The sequence below is a fragment of the Protopterus annectens genome, chromosome 4.part0, assembly GCF_019279795.1.
Source record: "Protopterus annectens isolate FY-2018-M chromosome 4.part0, PAN1.0, whole genome shotgun sequence".
In the NCBI taxonomy this organism is placed as follows: Eukaryota; Metazoa; Chordata; order Ceratodontiformes; family Protopteridae; genus Protopterus; species Protopterus annectens.
The window spans coordinates 1,490,876,609-1,490,899,812 of NC_056733.1; the positions used below are offsets into that span (position 1 = coordinate 1,490,876,609).

Genomic DNA, 23,204 nt, shown 5'->3' on the forward strand with positions numbered 1-23,204 from the left:
CATCTATTAATGTACTTATAATTGCCATTTCACTTGGTTCAAGATTGAAAAGGCTCTCTAGGCCAGCTCACCCTCCTGGTTAACAAACTCAAATAAGAAACTTAGTAAATATGTACATAAGTCAATAAGTAATCCTTACACCAGGCAGCTCAGTTAAGGCTAATGCCAATTTGCTAGGTGACTTAGTGAATGCTAGACCTGATATATGTGGAAGGTCTGATAAAGGACTGTGCAGCATATACTCAGAGATTCAGAAAAAAAACAATGCTGTCATTAAGGAGTGTGGTAAAAATGCCCTGTTTCTGAGATGCAGTACTATCACATTCAGAGGCACATTAGTTGTAGCGAGGAAAGATGTCATAATTGGCTAATTTGCATGTCACTGAATCACTAAATACTACAAGCGCAGAAAAGCACTCTCCTGTGGTAGTTAACACTAGCAACCAATTCATATTAGCACAGGCACATCCCCTCTTTCACTCTCCCACACACACAGTACACACATTCAGACATGTGCGCGTGCGCGCGCACACACACACACACACACACACACACACACACACACACACACACACACACACACACACACACTACGTATCTTGTATGCCTCTGTGTTGTCAGAATGTCTCTGATGTCTCCTTTTTCCTGTCCTGGAAAATCATGGATGATTACAATCAGACATTAATGCCAGACATTTATGTTTCCCACTTCATATCCTTCAGTAAATGCATGGTAGTGCAAAGCTGTTGTAGTAGTAAATGTTTGTTTGTAAGATGAATAATTAAAATTGGTCCCTGATTCTGTTTTTGTCCCACCATTAATTTTGGTTTTGTCTGGATTTATTGCACTATAAGGGTGAGAGGTATGCTTTATGTTCCTTGTCTCTCTCCCTTGTAACTAATGAACTTTTCCTGGTATCGAATAATGCCAAGTTCCTCATTATATATTATAATATTGCATGCTGCAGTAACTTATCAGTTAGTGCATCAGGTTAATGCAGATTATTCCTTTGGCAAGGATGCAGGGTTTGAAACCTTTCCCTCTTTGTAGTTTACTTTTTTCTCCAATTTTTGTTTTTTACACTATCTCCATTTAATAGCATGGTAGAAGTGTACAGGGTCAGAATCCTTTTTTTTAGACATTCATTACATTTTCAACAGATTACAAATAGTTTAAACAAAAAACAAAAAAAAAAAGAAAGAAAAAAGAAAGAAATCTATTGTTTTAACAAGATGTTAATACAGATTTATAGGTCAATATAACAACAAAAAAAATTTATAATATTGACAAGACATGACTAAAAGTGAAGTTAATGTTACTTTCTGGAATAATAGCATAAACATGTTGCAACCTTCTCTGATTTCATTAAACAAACACAAACGACATCTAGGAGATTCCAACTACCTAAAGTGTATGTATATATATATATATATATATATATATATATATATATATATATATATATATATATATATACACATATAAAAAGAAAAATACAAAATATACATTCACTTTATCAAAAAATGTAACCAGTTCACCAGTGGTCCCTCTCCAGATAAAAAAGAGGTAATCCACAAACCATTTATAAAAGGGTACCCTATCGTAAAACTCAACTAGTTTAAACAAACAATCCTCCTCCCAGGCGGCCATATAAAGGTTAGCGTAGTTATTGGCACAAGAAGTTCCCATAGCCACGCCATCCTTTTGCAAATAATAGTGAGAATCAAAGCTGAAGATATTATTCTCCAACACTACCTCTAAAACCAAAACTATTAGATCTATAACATTACCACTCAACTCAGAGTGACCCCTAAGGTACTCATGTACCTTTTGAACACCTTCACCATTGGGGATAATTGTAAACATGGATTGGACATCCATAGTTACCATAAAGTAACTCATCTCTACTAGTACTCCCTGCATATACTCATAGAGATCAAGAAGGAACTGCTTGGTATCCCTTAACACATATTTATTGGAGTCAACAACTGGTCATAAATATTTCTCAACATAGACTGAAAAAGGTTCAGTAGACCACCCTCTACCCGACACAATGGGCCTCATAGGTGGCTTCTAGCCATCCTTATGTATCTTGGGGAGGACTGCATCAAAGGTATGATGGGGTCACTTTTTGATAAAGTGAATGGTTTATCTAGTGTTTTGAAGTTCACATACGAGTTTTCAGATGTGTGGATTTCATTCTTGGATGTGTATGTTGAAAGAATGCCAAATGGAATGCTGAACACTGGAGTGTTCAAGAAATCATGCCATCGAAATGCTTTATTGCATAGGTATAGTATGCACCCAGGATATGTATTTAGAAATGTGGTCAGAGGTCAAGCCATGAGGACTTCACATTACAATCCCTCCTAGGAAGGCTTTAAAGCTGAGTTAGAGGAACTATGTGAGAGATTTAAGTCTAGGGCGTATAATGATGATGAGGTTGAGATGGGAATTGCTGGGATTTCCTCTTTAAGAAGAGGTGTGGTACCCCCTATTTTTCGGATTTTAAGGAAATGGTCGTTGACCAGGTAGAATTAGAGCACCCCACAGTTACAATGGAGCATATCAGTGTCAGAATCCCCCTCTTTTATACTAAGGATGTGGGCAATGTTAAAGATGTCATCAGATTACATTGGGAGGTGTTGACTGTGGACCCAGTGGTTAGAGAAGTAGTAGGGGATACACCATGTTTCATGTATAAGAATAGATCTAACTTGAAGAAGTTATTATGCTATCCTAAGAATGGCAGGAAGGCGAATGTTTATAATACCTTTGGCACGTTTCCTTTCACTTGTTGTAATTTTTGTCACTTAAAAAATTCCAGTGGTGATTTTGTGCATCCTTTGAATGGCATGAGTTATGAATTTCGTGTCTCTGCCAACTGCCTGTCTGAACATGTGGTCTACCTTGCTACATGTGTAGCATGTGATGGATTTTATGTGGGTAAAACAGACAGGAAACTCAGAGATAGGATACGTGAGCATATATTCCAAATTAAGGTTAAGTCCACAATCAATGCACTGTCTAAGCATATATTAGAGAAAGGTGATACACACATGTTCACATTTAGAGTCATTGAAATATTATCCACAAATTCCAGAGGTGGTGACACTAGGAACTGTACGGAGACACAAGAGGCTAAATGGATAATTAGGTTCAGGGCGGACTTTTATCCAGGTCTCAATGACAAGGTACCCCTGAAACCTTTTTTAAAATCCAGGGGGCTTAGATAACATCAGTTGTTTGTCAGCTGGTAAATGTCATTATGGTGTTTATGTTTTATATAAAATATATTAAAGGCAGGTGAAATTAGTTCCTTTATGAGAGGAGAGTATACACATGTTTAGATATATATTTTTATTTTTATATCTATATATACATATATTTTGTAGTTTATATGACAATGCATTAGTTTATATGAAGCACATGTGTTGTTATGCAGTTTTGCATGCTTTTAAATAGGTGGTGATGGTATTGATGTATTTTGAGTAGAGTGTTTTATGTGACCAAGGAGTTGTCACTTTAAGGAAGTATTTGAATTTTTATTTTGGTGCCTTTTTTAGTATATAATGAGTTGTTATCAGTAATGTATTATGGTCTGATGAAGCCCTGTTGGGTGAAAGCGCTTACCGGATTTATATGTTTGATTTAATAAAAGACTTATATTGGATCGAACTGTTGCCCTTGGATGTGTTTGAACTACACCAGCTGTGTCTCTTTGTTCTTCTGTTTGTTCAATAGAGGTGTATAGTGAGCACACATAAAAAGTGCACAAAAAAGTCTCATCTCCTTGAAACTTACATTCTTTAAGTTCATTTAAAAACATCCAAGAGTCTTTAAGTTACCAATTACTTGCCTGAAGAATCGGATTCAAAATTTCATCTAAATAAATAGAAATCCTAGATGTCTTATTAAATGGAGCTGAAACTATAGGCCTAAATGGTGGATGTAAAGTCCTTATTTATTTTAGATATTCCAACTAAAATTCCTAATTGTGGCTGTTCTACCATCAAAAACTCAAATAGTTCTATTGTGATATATTGCAGATACAATAAGTCTAGCAATACTAAATCAATATCCTGATAGCTCCTACTAACAGTGTCTTTAGACACTTTATTGTACTTAGATGTATCAGCTAACATTAACCCAGTTGCTTCATTATAATCAGAAATTTCCATAATCACTAACCCCTGCCCTTTATTTGCCTTTATATATCTAAGGTTAGCATTAGCTCTTAATTGTTTCAACACTTCAGCTTGTATTTGTATTATATTGTAACTTCTTTTATTACATTTATAACTTCTCTTCTTATTTTTATTTTTGTAACAGTTTTTCTGCTCCTTTTCTGGCCCTCTAAATAATTCATAGAGTTCATTTTCACAAACTGTAGAAAAAGTGTTAAGTGTATTAACCATAGGAGGATTGACAGTACTATTCTTTCTAAAATTACTCTTCCTTTTGCCAGAAATGTCATGAAAAATGTGCTTTAAATTTAATTTTCTAACAAACAGTTTGAAATCTGAAATGGTATTAGTAACATCGGCCTTATATGTTGGCAGGTAGGTAAAACCTTTCTTTAACACATCTAATTCTGCTTCCGTAAGCACTTTTCTACTTTAAAAATTATTGGTTCTGTTGTTAATAACAGTTGTTCTTGCCCTTCTTTTTGCTCACTACTGTAAATGATTCTTGATTGGGTGGGGGGCTGCTTGCCCCAGTGACTTGTGAGGAAAAAAGGGAACTCTCTTCACTGTAATTACTAGTTTCACTACTCAAAATATTCCTTATAGTAGGATTACTACCAGGATCAGAGGTACCTATTGCACTTACCTCAGGGAAAGAATCAAGCCTATTAAGAAAATTTGTCCTATTGTTATAACTATTAAAATTATTATTGTTGTTATTAAAGCCATTTCTAAACAATTTCTTCTTACTAACAACATAAGCTTTTCCCTGCTGATAGGCATTAATATCCCTAATTATTTTTTTCCTTTTCTTGACTGTAATACTTTCCACATGCCTTCAAACCTTACTAACTAGGTTACACAATTGAAACATGTGCAATGATGGTTGTCCATTAATTATGATGTCAAGCTTTTTAATATCATCTCTCAACACTTTGATTTTTTTCAATGTTCAGTTAATGAGCAGTCTTATTACTTCCAAACCAGTCTTATTATACAAATCTTTCAATTTACAAAAAAAGTCATCATCAAATTTGGCGCCATTTAGGAATGCATATACTCAAGAGATCTAGTCAGGTAATGGTTTTCAAATACCGGCAAATATTTAAATTTCAGTACCTTTTTCTCTAATTCAAAAAAATAAGCTTTAACGTTGGGAATGTCCTGTTAGTCTCTTGACGCTTCCCTGGAAAATCTGACATCACCGTTCACTTCTACAAACGGATTCCTGCTGTCAGTCTCTAATATATCCATTATCGGTCGATAACCGACAAAGACGTCATCCCTGACAACAGTTCCTTCATCCAAAGGAGAACCATTGGACCTTTTTCCAGCTGCCTGGAGGGCTTAGAAACTCCCTTTCACTTGCAGTAGAATATTCTGCACTTTGTTAATAATGTCCTTCAAGTCATAAGTTAATGTAGAGATCTCTTGCGGCATATAATAGATGCTCAGATCACAGCTATTTAAGCTTTCAGTTGCCATGGTATCACCCAAAGAAATTACATTTTTAGTAATTAAATATTTAGTAATTATAAAAGCAATCAGAGTTTCAAACCATAATTTCAATCCAGGATTTCCCCACTAGTGAATTTAAAAGATTTTAAAATGGAGTTTATATAGTTTGAATTAGTGGGCCTATGTATTTTATATTGAATATAATTGCATAAATGTAGTAAGTTGATTATGATGTCTAAAACTGATTTATTAACTTTTATTTTACTTGTATTTAAGAGATATATAGCTAACGACTTCCAAGTTGGTGAGTATGATGTTATTACTTTGAAAATTGTTGCTTTTGCTTAAGTTTCTATATCAGGAAAGTTAATGCCACTAAGCTTCCAAGGTCTAATGTGGTAACCTAATGCTTGTTAAGATATGAGAGAAAGTCTAACAGAAGTTTTTTTTTTTTTTAATTGTATCTTATTGGGAGGAAGTGCCAGGAATTGTATTATACATAATACTTTTGGAAATAAAACCATCTTTATTCTATCATCAAAGAATTATTGTTAGCTTATTCCATTTGAAAATTACAATTGTAAGTTCCTGATAAACTTTTTTGTATAATTGGTATCTCTTGTATCTTCAAAAGATTTAGTAATTGATATTCCTACATATGATAAAGTTTGAGATTCATTCCCAATGATGCCACAAAGTGTTAATTTGGGTCTACTTCAGTAGACTGAATCCCACTTACCCTGCTTTTAAAATATTGAGATGATAAAGCTGAAAAACCATAAAAACTGACATCCAAGAACACCGACATTTCACTCCAGGTAAGTAACCACTTGGCCACCACGATGAACTTCACCCTTTATCCCCACTGTAGTATGATTTTGGAGTTGGTATATTTAGTTAGGGGGTGTGGGCAGCCCCCCACATGGGTGGGTTTAGTTTGCTTCTGTTTTAATCCATTTTTTTGGTTGGCCAAGTGGTTTCTTACCTGGAGTGAAATGTTAGTGTTCTGGGTGGTTGGTCTTATGACTTGTTAGGTTTGTTGTCTTGGTTTTTTAAAAGTCTGTTATATGGTATGTGAAGATATGTGAAGGCTGCCAGTCCAGCTAGACAGAATTATGTAGATAATTCTATGTCATTGTAAATATGAATATAATCCACAGGCTTGTCCTCTTAAATATAAGAAAACTGTGTTAAATGTTGAACTTCAAAAATGTAACCACAGTGCACAATGCTGGAAGAAAGCTGATAAGTCAAGCATTATATGACTGTTTGATCTCAAAGCTCGGAGTCATAATGTCTGGACTGAGGAATTCCTTCTATTGTTTTTAGACCAGAGTTAATTGCTGGATTTTACATATATAATGCCTTTTATTGCTGTAGTTTCCTGGCCAGGTGCAAGATCAAAGAATGTTAAAACTCTGAGTTTCTGTTAGCCTGGGAACCAGAGAAGAATGATGTAATCTAAAATGAGTCAGCAGTGATGTATTATTTTGAAGAATTTCTCGGAGAGAAAGAATCAGAGCATTTTGGATTTTGTCAGAAGAACATCACTCACCAGTACTCTGCCTTTGCTCTATATGTCATTTTATTTAGAGCTATGATTGCTGTTAGTTAAATAGAAATGTAGTCAGATTTAGTGTAGCTGTTTTCTATATTTATGTCAGACTATTCTACAGTATTATTTTAAGCATTTTTCTGTGATTTCTAAACTCTTGACTAGTACTGTGTTGAATTGAGAAGATTTGTCTTGTGTTTGTATTATTTATTATTAAATATTTTTAAACCTTAAAACTTTGGCTGTTTTGTGTAGAGATAATTTAAGCTCTAGAGTACATTGCATGTATATAGTGATGCTGTACAAAGCCACTCCAAATAATCCTTGCTGTTTGTCACACTTCCTAATCGGATAATAATATTGCACAGTAATAATTGGACACCCTTTGGTAAGGGCCTTTTTAGTAGCTGATAAGAGTAGTTGGTGACAGTGATTACTACCTTACAGCCTGGCAGGAAGGGGCATAGTTGGAGAACCTGTGCCAGCCTTCCCCAGGAGTGTCTGTGTGTTTGTATATAAACCATATCTCAAAGTGTGTGTGTGTGTGTGTCAGCTACTTGGGAAGGAACATGAAGCTCTGGTTGGACAGAGAGGGCACTGGAGGTTTTGGCTTGACTACTCAGCTGAGATCTGTACCCTATAGCTGTGCCAGTGGGGAGTCTCATTTGGGATCTGGAGAGAAAGGGAGAAACTAGCCCCAGACTGACTGTGATCTCTGTGTGCTCTTAAGGGAAATTGTACTTTACTGTGTGTGTATTTGTTATCCTTCCCAATGTGGACACCCCTCACTGGTGTTAATGGTGATGATTGAGGCTCCTTGATTACTAGGCCAGTGCACGGGCATCACATGATATTTCAGGATCGTGAGGTAGACCTGTTAATTTTGCATTTTTTTTGTTCGTGATCATATGTTTACATTTTTGAATGCTGAAATGAAGATATGAGAATTATTCAAATCTTTTGATAGTTATATTTAATTATTGCATAGATTCCTGTGAATGTAAAATTGTTAACATTACATTGCCTACAAAAAGCATATTCGTAGAACTGTAATTTATTTCTATGCTTTTTATTTTAGAATTATTCTTGATAGAAATTGCTAAAATTTCAATTGCTAGTGCAAAAAGAATGGGAGAGAGGGGACAACCTTGTTTTGTTCTCCTATTCATTTTAATTGAACTGGAAAAAAAAGACCTAACTTATATTCTTTGTTTTCTCTATAAATGTTCTCTAATAAGTTTGTAAGTTCTGTAGAAAAAGACACAGAAGTCAAGAATCTTAAAAAGATAGTTCCAACATAAAGAATCAGATGTCTCTTCTGTAGCAAGACTAATAAAGTAGAATTATTTCTTGTTAGGATTTAAAATATCAGTTAAAGATAATATTCTTTTTATGTTATTTTTGGTTTATCTCTTATATATGAAGCCTGGTTGATCAGCATTAATTAAATTATGTATGAACTCCTTTAATGTATCTACTAAAACAGACATAAAGATTTTATAATCTACATTTAATAGAAAAATGGGTCTATAAGCTGAACATAGTTGAGGATCCTTATCTTCTTTAATAACAAGAGAAATTGTAGAGAATTACTCCAAAATTTTAGATGTCTGTAAGAACTTTTTTAAAACATTGTAGCATTTGAGATTGGAGCAATTTAAATATTTAAGGTATTACGCCATCAGCTCCTGGAGGTTTATTTGGTTTTAATTTTTTTTATTGTGTTAGTAATTTCATTATAAGTGATACTTTCAAGTAAACTTCTTTTTTAATTCAGCGAGAATTTTGTTTAAGTTTTCAGTGTTGATTAATGAATTTATTTCCGTTTCAGAGATATCACTTTGTATGCTCAACTCATTGATATAAATACATTACCATCTAAAAGTTTCTAAAATATCCCCTATTTCAGGCTATTTTATTTTTAATGTTTTTAATTACTTCTATTTGATTTAATCTCAAATGCAATTTTACTGTTCTTGAAAGATTGTATAAATGTTTGGGTGACATAGTATAAGAGGCTAGTTTCATTTTTTTCAAGAGAATTCTGCCTTATGTTAATAGTTGTCAATATGTTCCATTTAAAGAATATTTTTTTTAATTGTGTCATCAGTGTTTTAGTTTAATTTTAGATCCTAAAGTTTATTTTGGATGTCAGTGCATTCCGTATTCCATTCTTTTATCTTTTTTTTTGTATCAAGTCATTATTCTATGATAAATATAAACTTTAAAAGAATCCTAGGTCATAGTGTTACTAACTTTCTGTAAGTAATTTATTTTCATTTTGATTTTATTAGTTGTATTTTTTATCAGCTAAAAGGGTTCACATAACCTGACTGATGCACCTATTTAAACGTCTTTTTACTTACAATCTGTGGGTTCTGAAGAAGTCCTGTAATTGTATGGGGATGAAAGCACTAAACCAACTTATTATTATTTTGTCTTGGCATGTTTTTATTTATTAAAAGTGTTTAAGGAGGTTGTTCCCATTTTGTCTTTTGCTTTTTACAACAAAAATTATTTAATTTCTATACATTGTATATATTTTGGGCAAATTCCTTACTGGAACCTGGATTCTTCAAAGCATACACTACATGAGCTGTTAAGTTTGAGTTTTTATTAGGTTTAATTAGTTGGCTCCACAGACACATGCTAAGGGTTTTGTTACTAGATTTGCTGTGCAATTATTTTGTTTTATGAATCTTATCAATTATCTATAGGTTTTGCCTTTACCATACTTTCCAAACGTATCTCTCAAACCCACCTCATCCACTGTTTTCAGTTCCTAACTACTTTGCTGTTGTCATGAGTTAGAATCCTGCAGCATGTGCTAACTTGTTTGCATAAAAGTGAGTTATTATCACCTAGCCAATGTCATTTTCTGTTTTAGTGTAAATGAAATCCAGTGTCCAAAATGCATGTTTCCATTGGTGACTGATGAACAATGGTGTGTAAAATGGTTTTCTTCAGTGACTGTATAAAGCTTAAATAATGTGCTGAGACAGACTGCTACTATACCACAACATGTGAATTCTTCAGCGTGTGTGTGTGTGTGTGTGTGTGTGTGTGTGTGTGTGTGTGTGTGCAGTCCTCCTTTCCTTCCTGCAGGTGACAGCTGAATAGTGTGACATGTTAACAACAGTTTTGTGGAAGGAGAGCAGGTTCAAAGATGTTCAGTCTTTTTTACATAGTATAGGTGGACTTTCAGTTACTACCTTTCTATCTGGAAATGTGCATTAGCAAATACACCAATAATATAGTATTACTTCACTTTTGTATGCAAATTATATTTAAAGAAATAGTAGACTTTCTAGAACTTAAGCCCGGGGCCCCTGACAAATATGTTTAACAATCAATCAATCAATCAATCAATCAATCAATCAATCAATCAAATAAATAGATAAACAAACAGATTAAAATAAAATAAAATTATCAAATAATCTGTGGTATGATCCCACTTACTCTCATTAGGGGTAATATATAGTTATGAGATGGGTAAGGCAAATCTATAACCAAATGGGATAGGTTATTTTGAGTGCAAAAAGGGAAATTAGCTAGGTTTAAAATGGCCCGTAAGGGCAGTTAGCCTAGTGCTTACCTATGAACCTATAAAATAAAAGTTCCTTTTTTACTGCATTGATTTCACCCAGGTAAATATCCGCGGTAGTGCAGCGGTAGCATTGTTGCCTCACAGCAAGAGGTTCTCCCGTTCGATTCTCAGCTAGTGTGCGGGGAGTGCCTTCTGTGTGGAGTCTGCATGTCCTCCCCGTGGGTCGAATGGCATTCTGAAAGACATGTGTAAATGGGCGTGCCTTTGTTGAAGGTTGGGTGTCGAGCTGGCAACTTGGCACTGTGAAAATCTACTGCCAATCATTAGTGGACCGGAGTTCCGCTGTGGCAACCCCTAACCAGGAAAAAGCCGAAAGACAACAACAAACCAACTGAGCACAACCCTCTTTTCAGAGGTGACCCAGGAACACTATTCTGGTTAAATGACTTGCTCAGAGACTCACATTAATCAAATGGAGGGTGAGGGAATCAAACCCTCAGACAGTAGGGTGAAGCTCAGCAACTAATAGCCTTAATCCTGTGCAGGTACTGCTAGACTAGTGAATCAAAGTGTGCAACAGATCAAATGTGAAATAAGTTGAAATTTTAAGAATGGATAGTGCAGTGAATACATTTTCTGTATCTGTAGTCTCAAAGGATCATGGGAAATGTAAGGCAATTGAGTCACTAGACAGCTCACACCTTGCTAGTATTGAACCTTATACTGTAACCCCTTCTCAATAAGGGCAACCAGGTCAGTCTCATAGTAAATTTATGGATACCCTTCCAATCATCCAGATTTAATTAAAATTCTTGCATAGTGGTAAGGTGTTGTGCCCCTTGCAGTAGATAGACCTGCAAAATCCTGGTAACATCTAGTTCTGTTTTTTGATGCTGTCTTTTTAAACTAAAATCTCACTGACTATGTTTACAGAGTCTGAGCTTGTCTGGAACAGGATGTGGAGGAAGTTTCTAGTGACAGTACAATAATATTTTTCAGCAATATATCACAGTGATAACAAGTTATTGCACTCAAAATGTTGTTAATAATTTCCATATTGTCCTGAATGAAATGCATCAGGAAAGAGATGAATAACAAATGTTAGCAGCTGCACTTTGAATGTTTCATTAGGCCAGCAGGCAAAATATTTAAAAAAATGCATCTGTTGAGCTGGGATGATATGATGTCTTTTATCTTTCTGTAGGTTCCTTTCAGAGCTGCCATCAAGTTAACAGCAGAAGGCAAAGATCTCATTTTGGACATTGAAAGGAACAAGTAAGCAATGAACAGTAAATGACCATGCTAGCTAAAAACTGCATACATTGAAATTGTTAACACAGAGTATTTGCTAGCACAAATTGAATTTATATATGTGTTTGTTTGTGGACACTTTTTCAGACTTGCCCCAGAGGAGTGAGTCTGGGAGTGTAAGTGGTGAGATAAATCACCTGTGTTACTGAAGATGCATTTTCATGGAAGCACTAAAGAAAGAATTTAAAGCTCTTAAGACTTAGAGAGTCTAATTTCTGACTCTTCTCTAGGGTGAAATATGGGTCATTAGGCCCCTGCAAACACAGGAAATACAGAAGATCTGTTGTCCATAATTCATAGGATGTACACACACCAGTCTTCAGTAAAAGAACACATCTGTTGGTAAAAGCAAAATAAATACTTTTTCCTGTGGGAAACACCTCTCCACCAAATATCCACTCAGAGATATACCTATTATATCTTCACTAAGTATATTCAGATTTTATTTTCTGCTGTTATTATTCTTCAGGATGTGACTGGAATGGAATACAGGGCCAGCCTACCTAACATTTAATCAGCTTGGCTCTGAGTAACGGTGAAGTGAACTGACTTGAAGTTTGAGGGTGCTGCATTTTGGGAATAAGGAGCATACACCTATTGCATTGGTTTCAGAGTTCTTCAGCAGTCAGTATTACACATGAACACACAGTCTCACAACTCCACTGTGCAGCCACACAGGTTTCCATGTTTTGTCTCCGAAACATGCTTTTCTCACAATAAACAAAAGAAACTAACCTTTGATTAGAATGATGTCTCTGCTTCTGATTCCACAATTGCGCTTTCAGTGTTGACCTACTGATTTTCAGTGAAAGTTATGCTCTAAAATTTCACGTCCATTTTATTACAAACTTTACTTAAATTACTGCATTTTTAGCAATTAAAATGAAAAGTAATTTGACAAGCATATAATTCAGTAAAATATTGTACATAAGTTGTACCTATATGCAGTCTTTCTTGAGTTGAATGCATATTGTGTTCCTGAAATTTACATTCCTGTAAGTGTATTGAGTTTGTATTCCATTTATCTCATTACTTCTTTATCTTTATTGCTTGAATCTTATATATACAAAAACAGAATAAACAGTGTTTAAAGTGTTTATGGGTGTTCAGTAGGAAGAGAATCTGATTCACTTTTTAATCATGTCTTTAGAGGCTAATGGCAGAGCTTACACTAAGTGTTAACTGTGTAGTAAGTAATTAGTTTTGGGTATATTCACCCTACAGAATATGCTGTTCTGACATCATCTCAGCATATCTTTCTTCCCCTGTGTGGACCAGTATATTTCTGTTATCATATTACAATTGTGCTGGCAGAAGCAGCCATGATTCTTCCAAATATTCTGAGTTGGTTTGTACCATCTTCAATTTTTTTCCCCACTGCTCAAAACTGTTAGTCATCCAGCAACATTTTGTGTTCATTAGTGTATTGTCATATTAAATGTTTTCTATATCTATATATATTACAGCTCCTTAAAATATTTTACTATTCATTCATGTTGCATTATATTGAATGTGAAATTAAGTACTCACATTTTGTTTTCTGTACTACCTCTCATTGGCCTCATTCATGCTTTAGTCTTTTCTGAAATTCTGCCACTTTCTGGTTCCTCCCTTGTTTGTAACTAGTTGTGATTTCCTTTCAGAAGTCTCTAAAGAAATGTTTTTGAAGTAGATAAAATGCATGAATAGAACTTCCACACGATCACTTTACAAAATGATTTAAGAAAGCTGCTAAAATATGGAGGCAGGAGTCTTTTTACAGCCAGGACTGCTAATACAGAAAAGAAACTGAGTGAGACAAAAAGAAGCCGTTAAATGCAGTCTTCTTCTTAATATCCAATCCTGAAGTCAAAAGTTCTAAAGTGGATAGGGGGAGATGTGACCTCTGATAAATAACAACAAAGCTTTGTGGACTTTTTAAGTCTTCCAAATCACTTATAAGTAATCTTACTAGAAGTATGGTTAGAAAGGACACATTTAATGAAATGGATCCTGATTCAGATCCTGCATCACTAAACAGCAATTGTACTCTTCACTAGAGTAAGTAAGCACTTCACATGGTCTTGTGCCATAGTCACAACCCACAGTGCACTAAGAAAAGAGGCAGTTTGCAATGTTAGAGCCACATAAAGAGCAACACGGGAATGATACTGCTACTCAGGATGGGTGGGTATTTGTTACTGCCCATCTACTAGTACAGTCATTAGCAGAAGTGCCTGTGTATATGATAATGGATCTAATGTTGAAATTGCAATTACCATTAGGCACTTAAAATGAAACTGGCATTGCGGCAAGGACTTAAGTCGCTGGAGCATTTTTCAGGCAAGAGATGATTCAGAATCAGAATAAACCTGCTTCTTCTGTGCCACCTTCCTTCTTCTTCTTCTACTGCAAATCCAACCAGCCACTAGGATAAGTGGGATTCAGCTTTGAGGCTTATGCCAGTCAAGGGTAAAAAAAAAATTAATTTACAGGCCACCTTGATCTTCCAGGATACCTGCTGCTACAAATTCCACACTGGATTACTTACAGAAGCAACATTTTTCCATGAAATGGTTCCAGGTGAACTCCACCAGTAATTAGGATTGATGCCCCCTTACATGACTTGGAGATTTAGATCTTATTGGTGAGTGATCCCAACCATTCAAAGTCCCTTCTCCAGATAAATCTTCAGAATAAACCATGAGTTTTCAGTCTAGTATTACAAGTAAAAATGGAAGCAACTATCATCCACAAATAATTTCTTTCTTTCTTTCTTTTTTTTTTTTTTTTTTTAAGAAATGAGATTTATATAACCATTACTATTCATTCAGTTAAGTGCCACAAAGACTTCTTTCATTTACCTTCCTTTAATTCAGTCTTCATCGCCTAAAAGAACTAATAAAAGAAAAAGCTTCTGTGGAGTGCAGTTAACTGCTTTCTAATCAGAGAGATCCAGCTTCAGTCTGTCCATGCTTTCATTATCTAAATTTAGAAAGCCTAGTGTCATCTGTAGATAGACAGTACAGGTGCAACAATAAAGACTACACCTTCACACAGGACTGATGGCACAGAGACAAGGCATCCATTTGAGTGAGTAGTGACCTATGCTTGGAAACAGACTCAGGCTGTTGGCAAGGTTGACTGGGGAAGGGGGAATAGGATAAAGTGGCCAATGGCTAGCTGCCCTTTCCTGGAGGTGAGTTTGTAGAGCTCTATGACCAGCAGCCTTGAAGGTAAATAGGAGGTGGCAGTCACATCCCAACATCATTGCAGTAGTCACACCCATAGCTAGGGGCCTTGATGAATTACTGTTGTAGGATGGCTGCTGGCACCATGCTTGCAACTCCCCATCAAATCACATGCTCCCAAGAGTTAAAATACTGAGTTAACAGAAAGCTGACTTCCCAAAGAGTTGGGAGGCCCACACATGAAGGACACAGATGGAGGTACTTAGAAAAGAGTTTTCCAGGGCTGGGGTGCACAAAAAGAGGGAAAAGTACTACACCTCTGCTAGTTTAGTGGTGAGATCAGTCAGTTACAAAAACTTTCTTCCAATAGTACAAGTAAGGCATTTTGAATAGATACAGCAAATGATGCATTCTGTGCTGGAGGGGAAACAATGTAAAACCAGTCCTTCTTATTAAATACAATGTACAGATGTGGTCTAAGCTTGTACCTATGATAGTTTGATAATTTGCAGGCCTCACTCTGGGTGCTAGAAAGAGCATTGACTATAAATAGGCATTTTTGGTTGTGATCTGGGCCCTTTATTAAGAATTCTAGTCAGCAACTTTTGTATGCTTTCCTTTCACATATCTCCTCTTTTGGGTCAGTTGTGGAAGAAGTACCAAAAAGACTGAGAATAAAGCAATACTTGTTTGCACTATCAGATCAATTTTCATTCATATTTTTCTCTCACTTCTCCAGAAGCCATTCTATACACAGTGCTACTTCTCACTCACAATAAATTATCTCTCAATAAAATAAAAAATAATCTCTATCTCAATAAAATAAAAAAAACTATGGATCTGAAGTAGGGACTTAATTTGTCGACAACCTGTGGGTCTTGGATCCGATATTGGATCCGAGCCGGCAACTTGTTTCATAGCTAATGGATCCGAGCTCCTAGCTCCTCCCCTCACCCATAATCCCCTGCCAACCCTCCATGACCTCAGATCTAGTTTGCTGCGCTTGTGAGTAGCTGGGTTTTTCAGAGCTCTTAGCGACTTATTCAGATAAGTGTAATTTCTTCATCCCTTTCTGTCTATAAAGTTAAAACAGTGTGTAAGTGTTAGGTTCCCTTTATTATTTGTACCTTTTACATAGTTTTTACCCTCCCCTCGCTGGTCGTTAGTGAGTGTGTGTGTGTTAGTTTTTTTTGGGGCCTGTGTGCTTGTGTAGAACTTTCTTTTCCCTCAGTATGGCAGAGGCCCCAAAAGCCATTTTTTCAAAATGTACCGAGTGTGGCCATAAGCTCTCCCTGGCTGATGGCCACACTCAGTGCGTTCGGTGCCTTGGGGTTGAACACCTCTCCTCAGGCTGTACCATTTGTGCAGCATTCAACCCCAGAGCACTGAAAGAGTGGAGGTCGAAGCTGGTCCTGGCAGGACTTTTGCCCCCGGACTCGGCTCCGGCCCCTGCTCCTCCCGTGGCACTACCACAGCCTGTGGTGATAACCACTCCTGCCCCCCTTCCTTTGGCCGGGACTCAAACTCCCGCTAAAGCGCCGGAGGACAGGGAGGCCAGGAGGGAGAAAAGGAGGGAGAAGCACCGCAAGTGGCGGGCTGAGGCCTCCGCTTCGGCCCCGCCGGCTAAGCGGGCTTCTCCCTCCACAGCTTCTAGGTCTCCTCCTCCTCGGCTCCGATCTCCTTGTTTCTCCCCGGGAACCGAGGAGGAGGAGGCCTGATCTCCATCAAGGTCATCGAGGCGGCATTCCAGGCCTGCCTCGGTGGCCTCATCGAGATCGACTTACAGTATGTCAGATGCAGACTTGGACCGGATGATGCAAAGGTTCATCCAGGCCCAGCTGCAGATGGGAGTGCTCTTGCCTCCCCCCCCTTTGGGGGGGAGCTCGACACCTTTTTCTGCTCCAATTGCTCCTTCTCCGAACCGCTTCCCGGGTTCGGATCGTTCGGAGCCGGGCAGCGTCGGAGCCGGGGTTGGGTCTGCGCTGACAGTACTTGGTACTTCGGATCTGACCCTGCCCTCGAGTCTGTCGGATCCGACCTCTCGGAGCCGTGGACCGAGCTTCGGATCTGAGGGATTCAGTGTGCCTTTGGCTCCGTCCAGGTCGGAGCACACTGGTCCTTCGGATCCGACGGTCTCGGCGCCGGCTCCAATCCCTTCATCGGATCCGAGTGGGAGTCTGCTCTTGGAGCCCAGGGAGAGCGGTCCCCCCTCGGCCTTCGATGTAGTGGAGAGGGCTCTGTCAAGAGCATCCGGACCCCCGGCCCTTGTCTCGGCTCCACCCCGCACTCCCTCTCTGCTGGGCCAGGCTTCCATCACCCGGCCACAGGGACAGCCTGCTTCGATGTCCCAGGTTGTTCCATTGGAACAGAATGTTGCTGGTGAGACCTCCTCGGACAGCCCCCCCGAGGAAGTGCCTCACAAGCACAAGTGTAAGAGGAGGCACGTGGACTTCCCTGAGTCCTTAACCAAGGACACGGACTTGGATGAAGGGGAAGGCTCCCCAAGATCATCCCCTGAGGATGTCTCCTTTGGAGACATCATAGAAATGCTTAGGATCAGAGGTGGGTGGTCTGCCCCCAAGGCTTCCTCAGACGAGTCTGTGTTTCTGGAGGCATTCGAAGCAGGCCTGTCTACCTCTTGGGTGTCCCCTCTGGCCGACCCCCTGGTGGACCTTATCACCACCAGGGCATGGAAGGACCTGGACACCGTGGAGCCAGTCCCTAAATGCCCGGACAGGATACTGAGCCCCCCCGCAGACCGGTCCCACTGGAGCAAGGGTCCCCCCATAGATGCCATGTTGACGGTGGCAGCCACGAAGAGGGAACTAGCTCAGGAGAGCCCCTCAGTCCATCCACCGAGCAAGGAATCCTGCTCGATGGATCGCTTAGGGAAGCAAGTTTTTAGTTCAGCGACCTTTTCAGTGAGGTCCCTGAACTATATGGCACACGTCATCAGGATGCAGCGGGATCTTAGCAAAGAATATGCTGCCTCCCCCCCGGAGTCCATGTCCGCGGAGGACAAACAGTTGTACTCCACCCGAATGGCCACTCTGAGATCCATCTCGAATACCTCTATGCGGCTATTGTCCCACGCCACCGAGGGAGCCACTGGAGCTAGCGGAGCGGGCCTAGTCATGAGACGTCAGGCCTGGCTCTGGCATTGTGACTTTGCAGAGCCCTTTAAAGCATCCTTTGCGAATGCCCCTTTCGATGGTTCTGCCCTGTTTGGCAAAACAGTTCACGAGATGCTAGTCCAGAGTGAGAAGGACGGGAAGACGTTGTCTGCCATCGGAGTCTGCTTCTCTGCTCCCCAGAGTTCCTTTTCAAAGAACCAAAAGGGTCAGAAGAAGATGTGGTTCCGGAAATCGCAACATTCCCAACCCGCTCCGGACAACCAGTCCTTCCATGGCAGAGGAGGACAGGGAGGATGCCGCCCCAGGGGCAGAGGGGCTCCCAGGAACTTTGGGTCCAGAGAATCCTTCTCTGACCGGCCCACGCAGCAGCCCTGAAGGGTTGCTCGGCTGCTCCACTCTGGAGGCAGTCGGGGGGCGCTTCTCAGAGCACCTAGTGGCATGGGAGTCCATCACGTCAGACCGCTGGGTGCTTCAAATTATATCCAGCGGGTACAACATACCAATACTTCATGTCCCCAAAATCAGGAACCTCCCCGATGTACCACCCGATCAGAGGGAGGCTGCAGCCGCAGAAATCCAGCAGCTGCTAGGAAAAAGAGCCATCCAGCCCATCCCCCAAGACCAGCTCGGATTAGGGTTCTACTCCAGGTTCTTTCTGGTGCCAAAAAAGACGGGGGACTCGAGACCAATTCTAGACCTTTCCCATTTGAACCTGTTGGTAACCAAGGAAAAATTCCGAATGGTCACTCTTCAATCTATTCTCCCCCTCCTACGAGAGAACGATTGGATGTGCTCTATAGACCTCAAGGATGCGTACTACCACATTCTAATGGACAGATGATCCAGGAGGTTCCTCCGCTTCCGGCTGGGAGCCAGTCACTACCAGTTCAGGGTCCTTCCCTTTGGCCTCATCACAGCCCCCAGGGTGTTCACCAAGGTGTTAGCAGTGATAGCGGCCCACCTGAGACTCCAGGGAATGCAGGTCTTCCCGTACCTGGACGACTGGCTCCTGACCTCCCCAACAAGGCATCTACTTTGCTCAGCCAGAGATTACTTTCTCCACCTAGCCCCCCAATTAGGCATCATGATCAATGCGGACAAATCTTTCCTTGCTCCGACACAAGTCATAGAATTTATGGGAGCCAGAATAGACACCAGATATCTATGAGCCTTCCTGACTTCGGAACGACTACGGAATTTGCAACTTCATGTGCGGGCCATCCTCCAGTCAGAAGCCCCACCGGCGGAATTGGTCCTGAGGGCGCTGGGCTCCATGGCGGCAGTGATAACGCTCCTTCCATGCACCCGCCTGAACATGAGGGTGCTGCAGTAGACCCTTCTAGTGCAATGGTCCTTTCAGTTTTTTCCTCTCCATCACCCCATCGCTATCAGCAAGGCTTGCAGGAGGGCCCTGTTATGGTGGCTTCATGCTTCGGATCTCCATACGGGCCGACCCTTCTGCACTCCTCCCCCTCTCACCACGGTGACCACAGACACCTTCCGCCTCGGGTGGGGGGGGCATTATTCAGGCAGGACAGTCCAAGGCACGTGGAATGATACAGAGACCTCCCTGCATATCAACGTTCTGGAGATGAGAGCGGTGCTGTATGCGTTGCAAGCACTTCAGAATCTCCTCTCCGTAGGAACTATTGCAATTCAGTCGGACAACATGTCTGCTGTCTGGTACATCAACAAACAGGGGGGAACCAGGTCCTATCCTCTATGCCACGAAGCCATGAGAGTGTGGGAATGGGCGATTTCCACCAACCGCTTTCTGATTGCAAAGCACATTCCGGGGCAGGCCAACATCCTAGCGGACAAACTCAGCCGCACCATTCTTTCCCCTTACGAGTGGTCTCTCAACCCACTAGTAGCGAAGCAGATATTCGCAATATGGGGGCACCCCTGCTGTGATCTCTTTGCCTCTCCCTCAAATGCCAAATGCGACAATTTCTTCGCCCTGATTCCCCCTCCAGGGGAAACCCCAAGAGACGCTCTGGTGCATGCTTGGCCACCCGGTCTACTTTATGCCTATCCTCCTCTACCCCTGATGCTACAGCTCTTACAGAAAGCCTCGCAGTTGGGGAGCAGGATGATCATCATTGCCCCATTCTGGCCTCGGCAAACTTGGTTCCCTTACCTGTGGTCTCACCTAGTGAATCCCCCCTGGATTCTGGATCCCAGTCTGGATCTAATCTCCCATCCATCAGGCTTGTTAACCCCAAATCTGGACAGTCTGAAGCTGACAGCTTGGTTGCTCCAGTTCCACTCATAGTTAGGACTCCCGGTATCTCTTCACCAGTCAAAGCCATCCTCGTGGCAGCGCATAAACCTTCCACCAGGAAAGTATACTGCAGTAAATGGAAACGTTTTTCCATCTGGGTGGAGCATCATAATCTAGATACCTTTACGGCCCCTCTTCCATCCATACTAGACTTCCTAACCGGACTCTTTCAGGAAGGCACTAGCTGCTCAACCGTCAAAGTACAATTGGTGGCCATCTCCCATTACCATGTGGGACATGACACAGGGCCCTTGATGTCAGCCAAATTGTGTAAAACTTTTCTCAAGGGTACTTTTCTGCTCAGACCCCCTATCAAAGAAGCCGTACCCCCTTGGGATCTTTCACTGGTTCTTCAAGCCCTAACTGCTCCCCCATTTGAACCTGCCGCTTCAGTGGATCTCAAATACTTGTCCAGGAAAACAGCATTCCTTGTAGCCATTACTTCAGCGAAAAGAGTTTCGGAACTTCAAGCCCTTTCTGTGAAGCCTCCATACTTAATTTTTCATCCGGACAGAGTGTACCTCAGGACCAATCCCTCCTTCCTTCCCAAAATAGCATCAGAAACCAATATAAATCAATCCATAAATCTACCGGTCTTCTTTCCTAAATATCAGAATAAAGGAGAGTACAAGCTGCACTCATTAGATGTTCATAGGCAGCTACATTTTTATACTCATAGGACTGCTGGTCACAGGCAATCTGACCAGCTGATCATTTCCTTTGCCAAATTCAATTTGGGGAAAGCAGTCTCAAAAATCACCTTGTCACGCTGGATTTCCCAATGTATTCTTTTAGCATACCAAGCTTCTGGGAGACCCGCACCTGGAGGAGTTCGTGCACATTCCACTCGTTCCATCTCTACTTCTGCTGCCTTCAAATCTAGGGTTCCGTTGGATGATATTTGTTCGGCAGCCACTTGGGCCTCATCTCATACCTTTATTAACCACAACAAACTGGATGTAATTTCTAGAGGGAGAGCATCCTTTGGCTCTGCGGTGCTCCGCAATATCCTTCCATGATGGCCACCCAAGATTCAGGTAGCTGGGGGCTCTGTCCCACAGGTTGCTGACAAATGAAGTCCCTACTTCAGATTAAGAAGTTATGTACTCACCATAACGTTCCATCTGAGTAGGTGGCTTCATTTGTCTGCAACCATCCCTCCCTCCTTCCCCCTGGCCTTCAGAATGGATCTATGTAGGTTGTTTATTGGAATACCCTTTTTGGGTATCTATAGAGGGGCAAACTTGATCTGAGGTCATGGAGGGTTGGCAGGGGATTATGGGTGAGGGGAAGAGCTAGGAGCTCGGATCCATTAGCTATGAAACAAGTTGCTGGCTCAGATCCGATATCAGATCCAAGACCCACAGGTTGCAGACAAATGAAGCCACTTACTCAGATGGAACGTTATGGTGAGTACATAACTTCTTATTTCTGGCTTTTTGCAGGGGTAATAGCAATTAAAAAATAAGTAATGTTTCTTACTTTACACTTCTGTCTTAATTCTAGATTGCTTACCACTTCCTTCACCTCAGACAATAGGGGAATTATGTAAGCAAAATAAACATATCTATGGTTTATGACTAATTAGTTTAGAATTTAGAGATGAATGTTGCTATTTAACCAAAGATCAGAGCACACTGTTCAAAAATATCCTTAACCAATATGTGGCCAGTTGATATCTTTACTAACCTACAACAATTCAAATCCACCCTAAAATATCACCTTGCAACTCATAAACTATGCAGCTGTACTGTACCTGCAGTTTGAAGTAGGCTATCCTAACTCTTTTGCACTATGGATGCTATGCAAGTATATTAATATAGTACTTTTGATTCTATTCACAATATCTTGAAAACATGTATTTCCTTAATCTGAATCCAGACCAGTAACGAGTCATGTGCCTCAGTGCTCTGTCCTGGGGCCCCTCCTGTTTGGCATATACTTCTCAGAAGTACAGGCAAGCACGGAAGGGCTGTGGCTGACTAAGTTTGCGGACGACTGCAAACTGGGTACTATAATAGAGTCTCCAGCTAACATGGAGATCCTCCAGAAGGGCCTAAATGAGACTGATGCATGGTGTCAAAGCCATGGTCTCAAGCTAAATGCAAAAAAACGCGTAGTAATCCCCTTTGGAAAAAACAGAGTACCCGCAAACTACAACATAGGAGGTAATCTCCTGAAATCTGAAGAAGAAATAAGGGATCTAGGGACCCAAGTAGATTGTCAGCTTTCCTTTGATAACCATGTTGCCAAAGTGGTTAGAAAATCCTTCTATGTGACCCATCTGATCACGAAAGGGTTCGCATCAAGATCTAAGGATGTTATGGTGCCCCTCTACTCTTCCCTCATCAGACCCATTATTGAGTACAATGCACCAATTGGAATGTACCTGGCTAGACATCTCCAGCAGCTAGAGACACCACAGAGGTACCTAACCAAGAGGATTACTGGCCTCAAACAGTTGCCCTATGCAGCACAATTGAAAAAGCTAAGTCTGTTCTCTGTTGCATACCGCTTTCTCAGAGGCGATCTCTGTCTAACATACAGAGCCATGTCCA

The 23,204-nt window shown here is 40.3% G+C and overlaps 1 protein-coding gene across 1 annotated transcript in view; it reads left to right on the forward strand.

Annotated features, from left to right (window-relative positions):
* Nucleotides 1-23,204, forward strand: part of ADAM19 (ADAM metallopeptidase domain 19) — a 1,509,956-nt gene that overhangs the window by 207,672 nt on the left and 1,279,080 nt on the right. Inside the window, exon 3 of the mRNA XM_044069332.1 lies at nt 11,952-12,022. Coding sequence (XP_043925267.1) covers nt 11,952-12,022 — 71 coding nt within the window. The remainder of the gene's footprint in view (nt 1-11,951; nt 12,023-23,204) is intronic.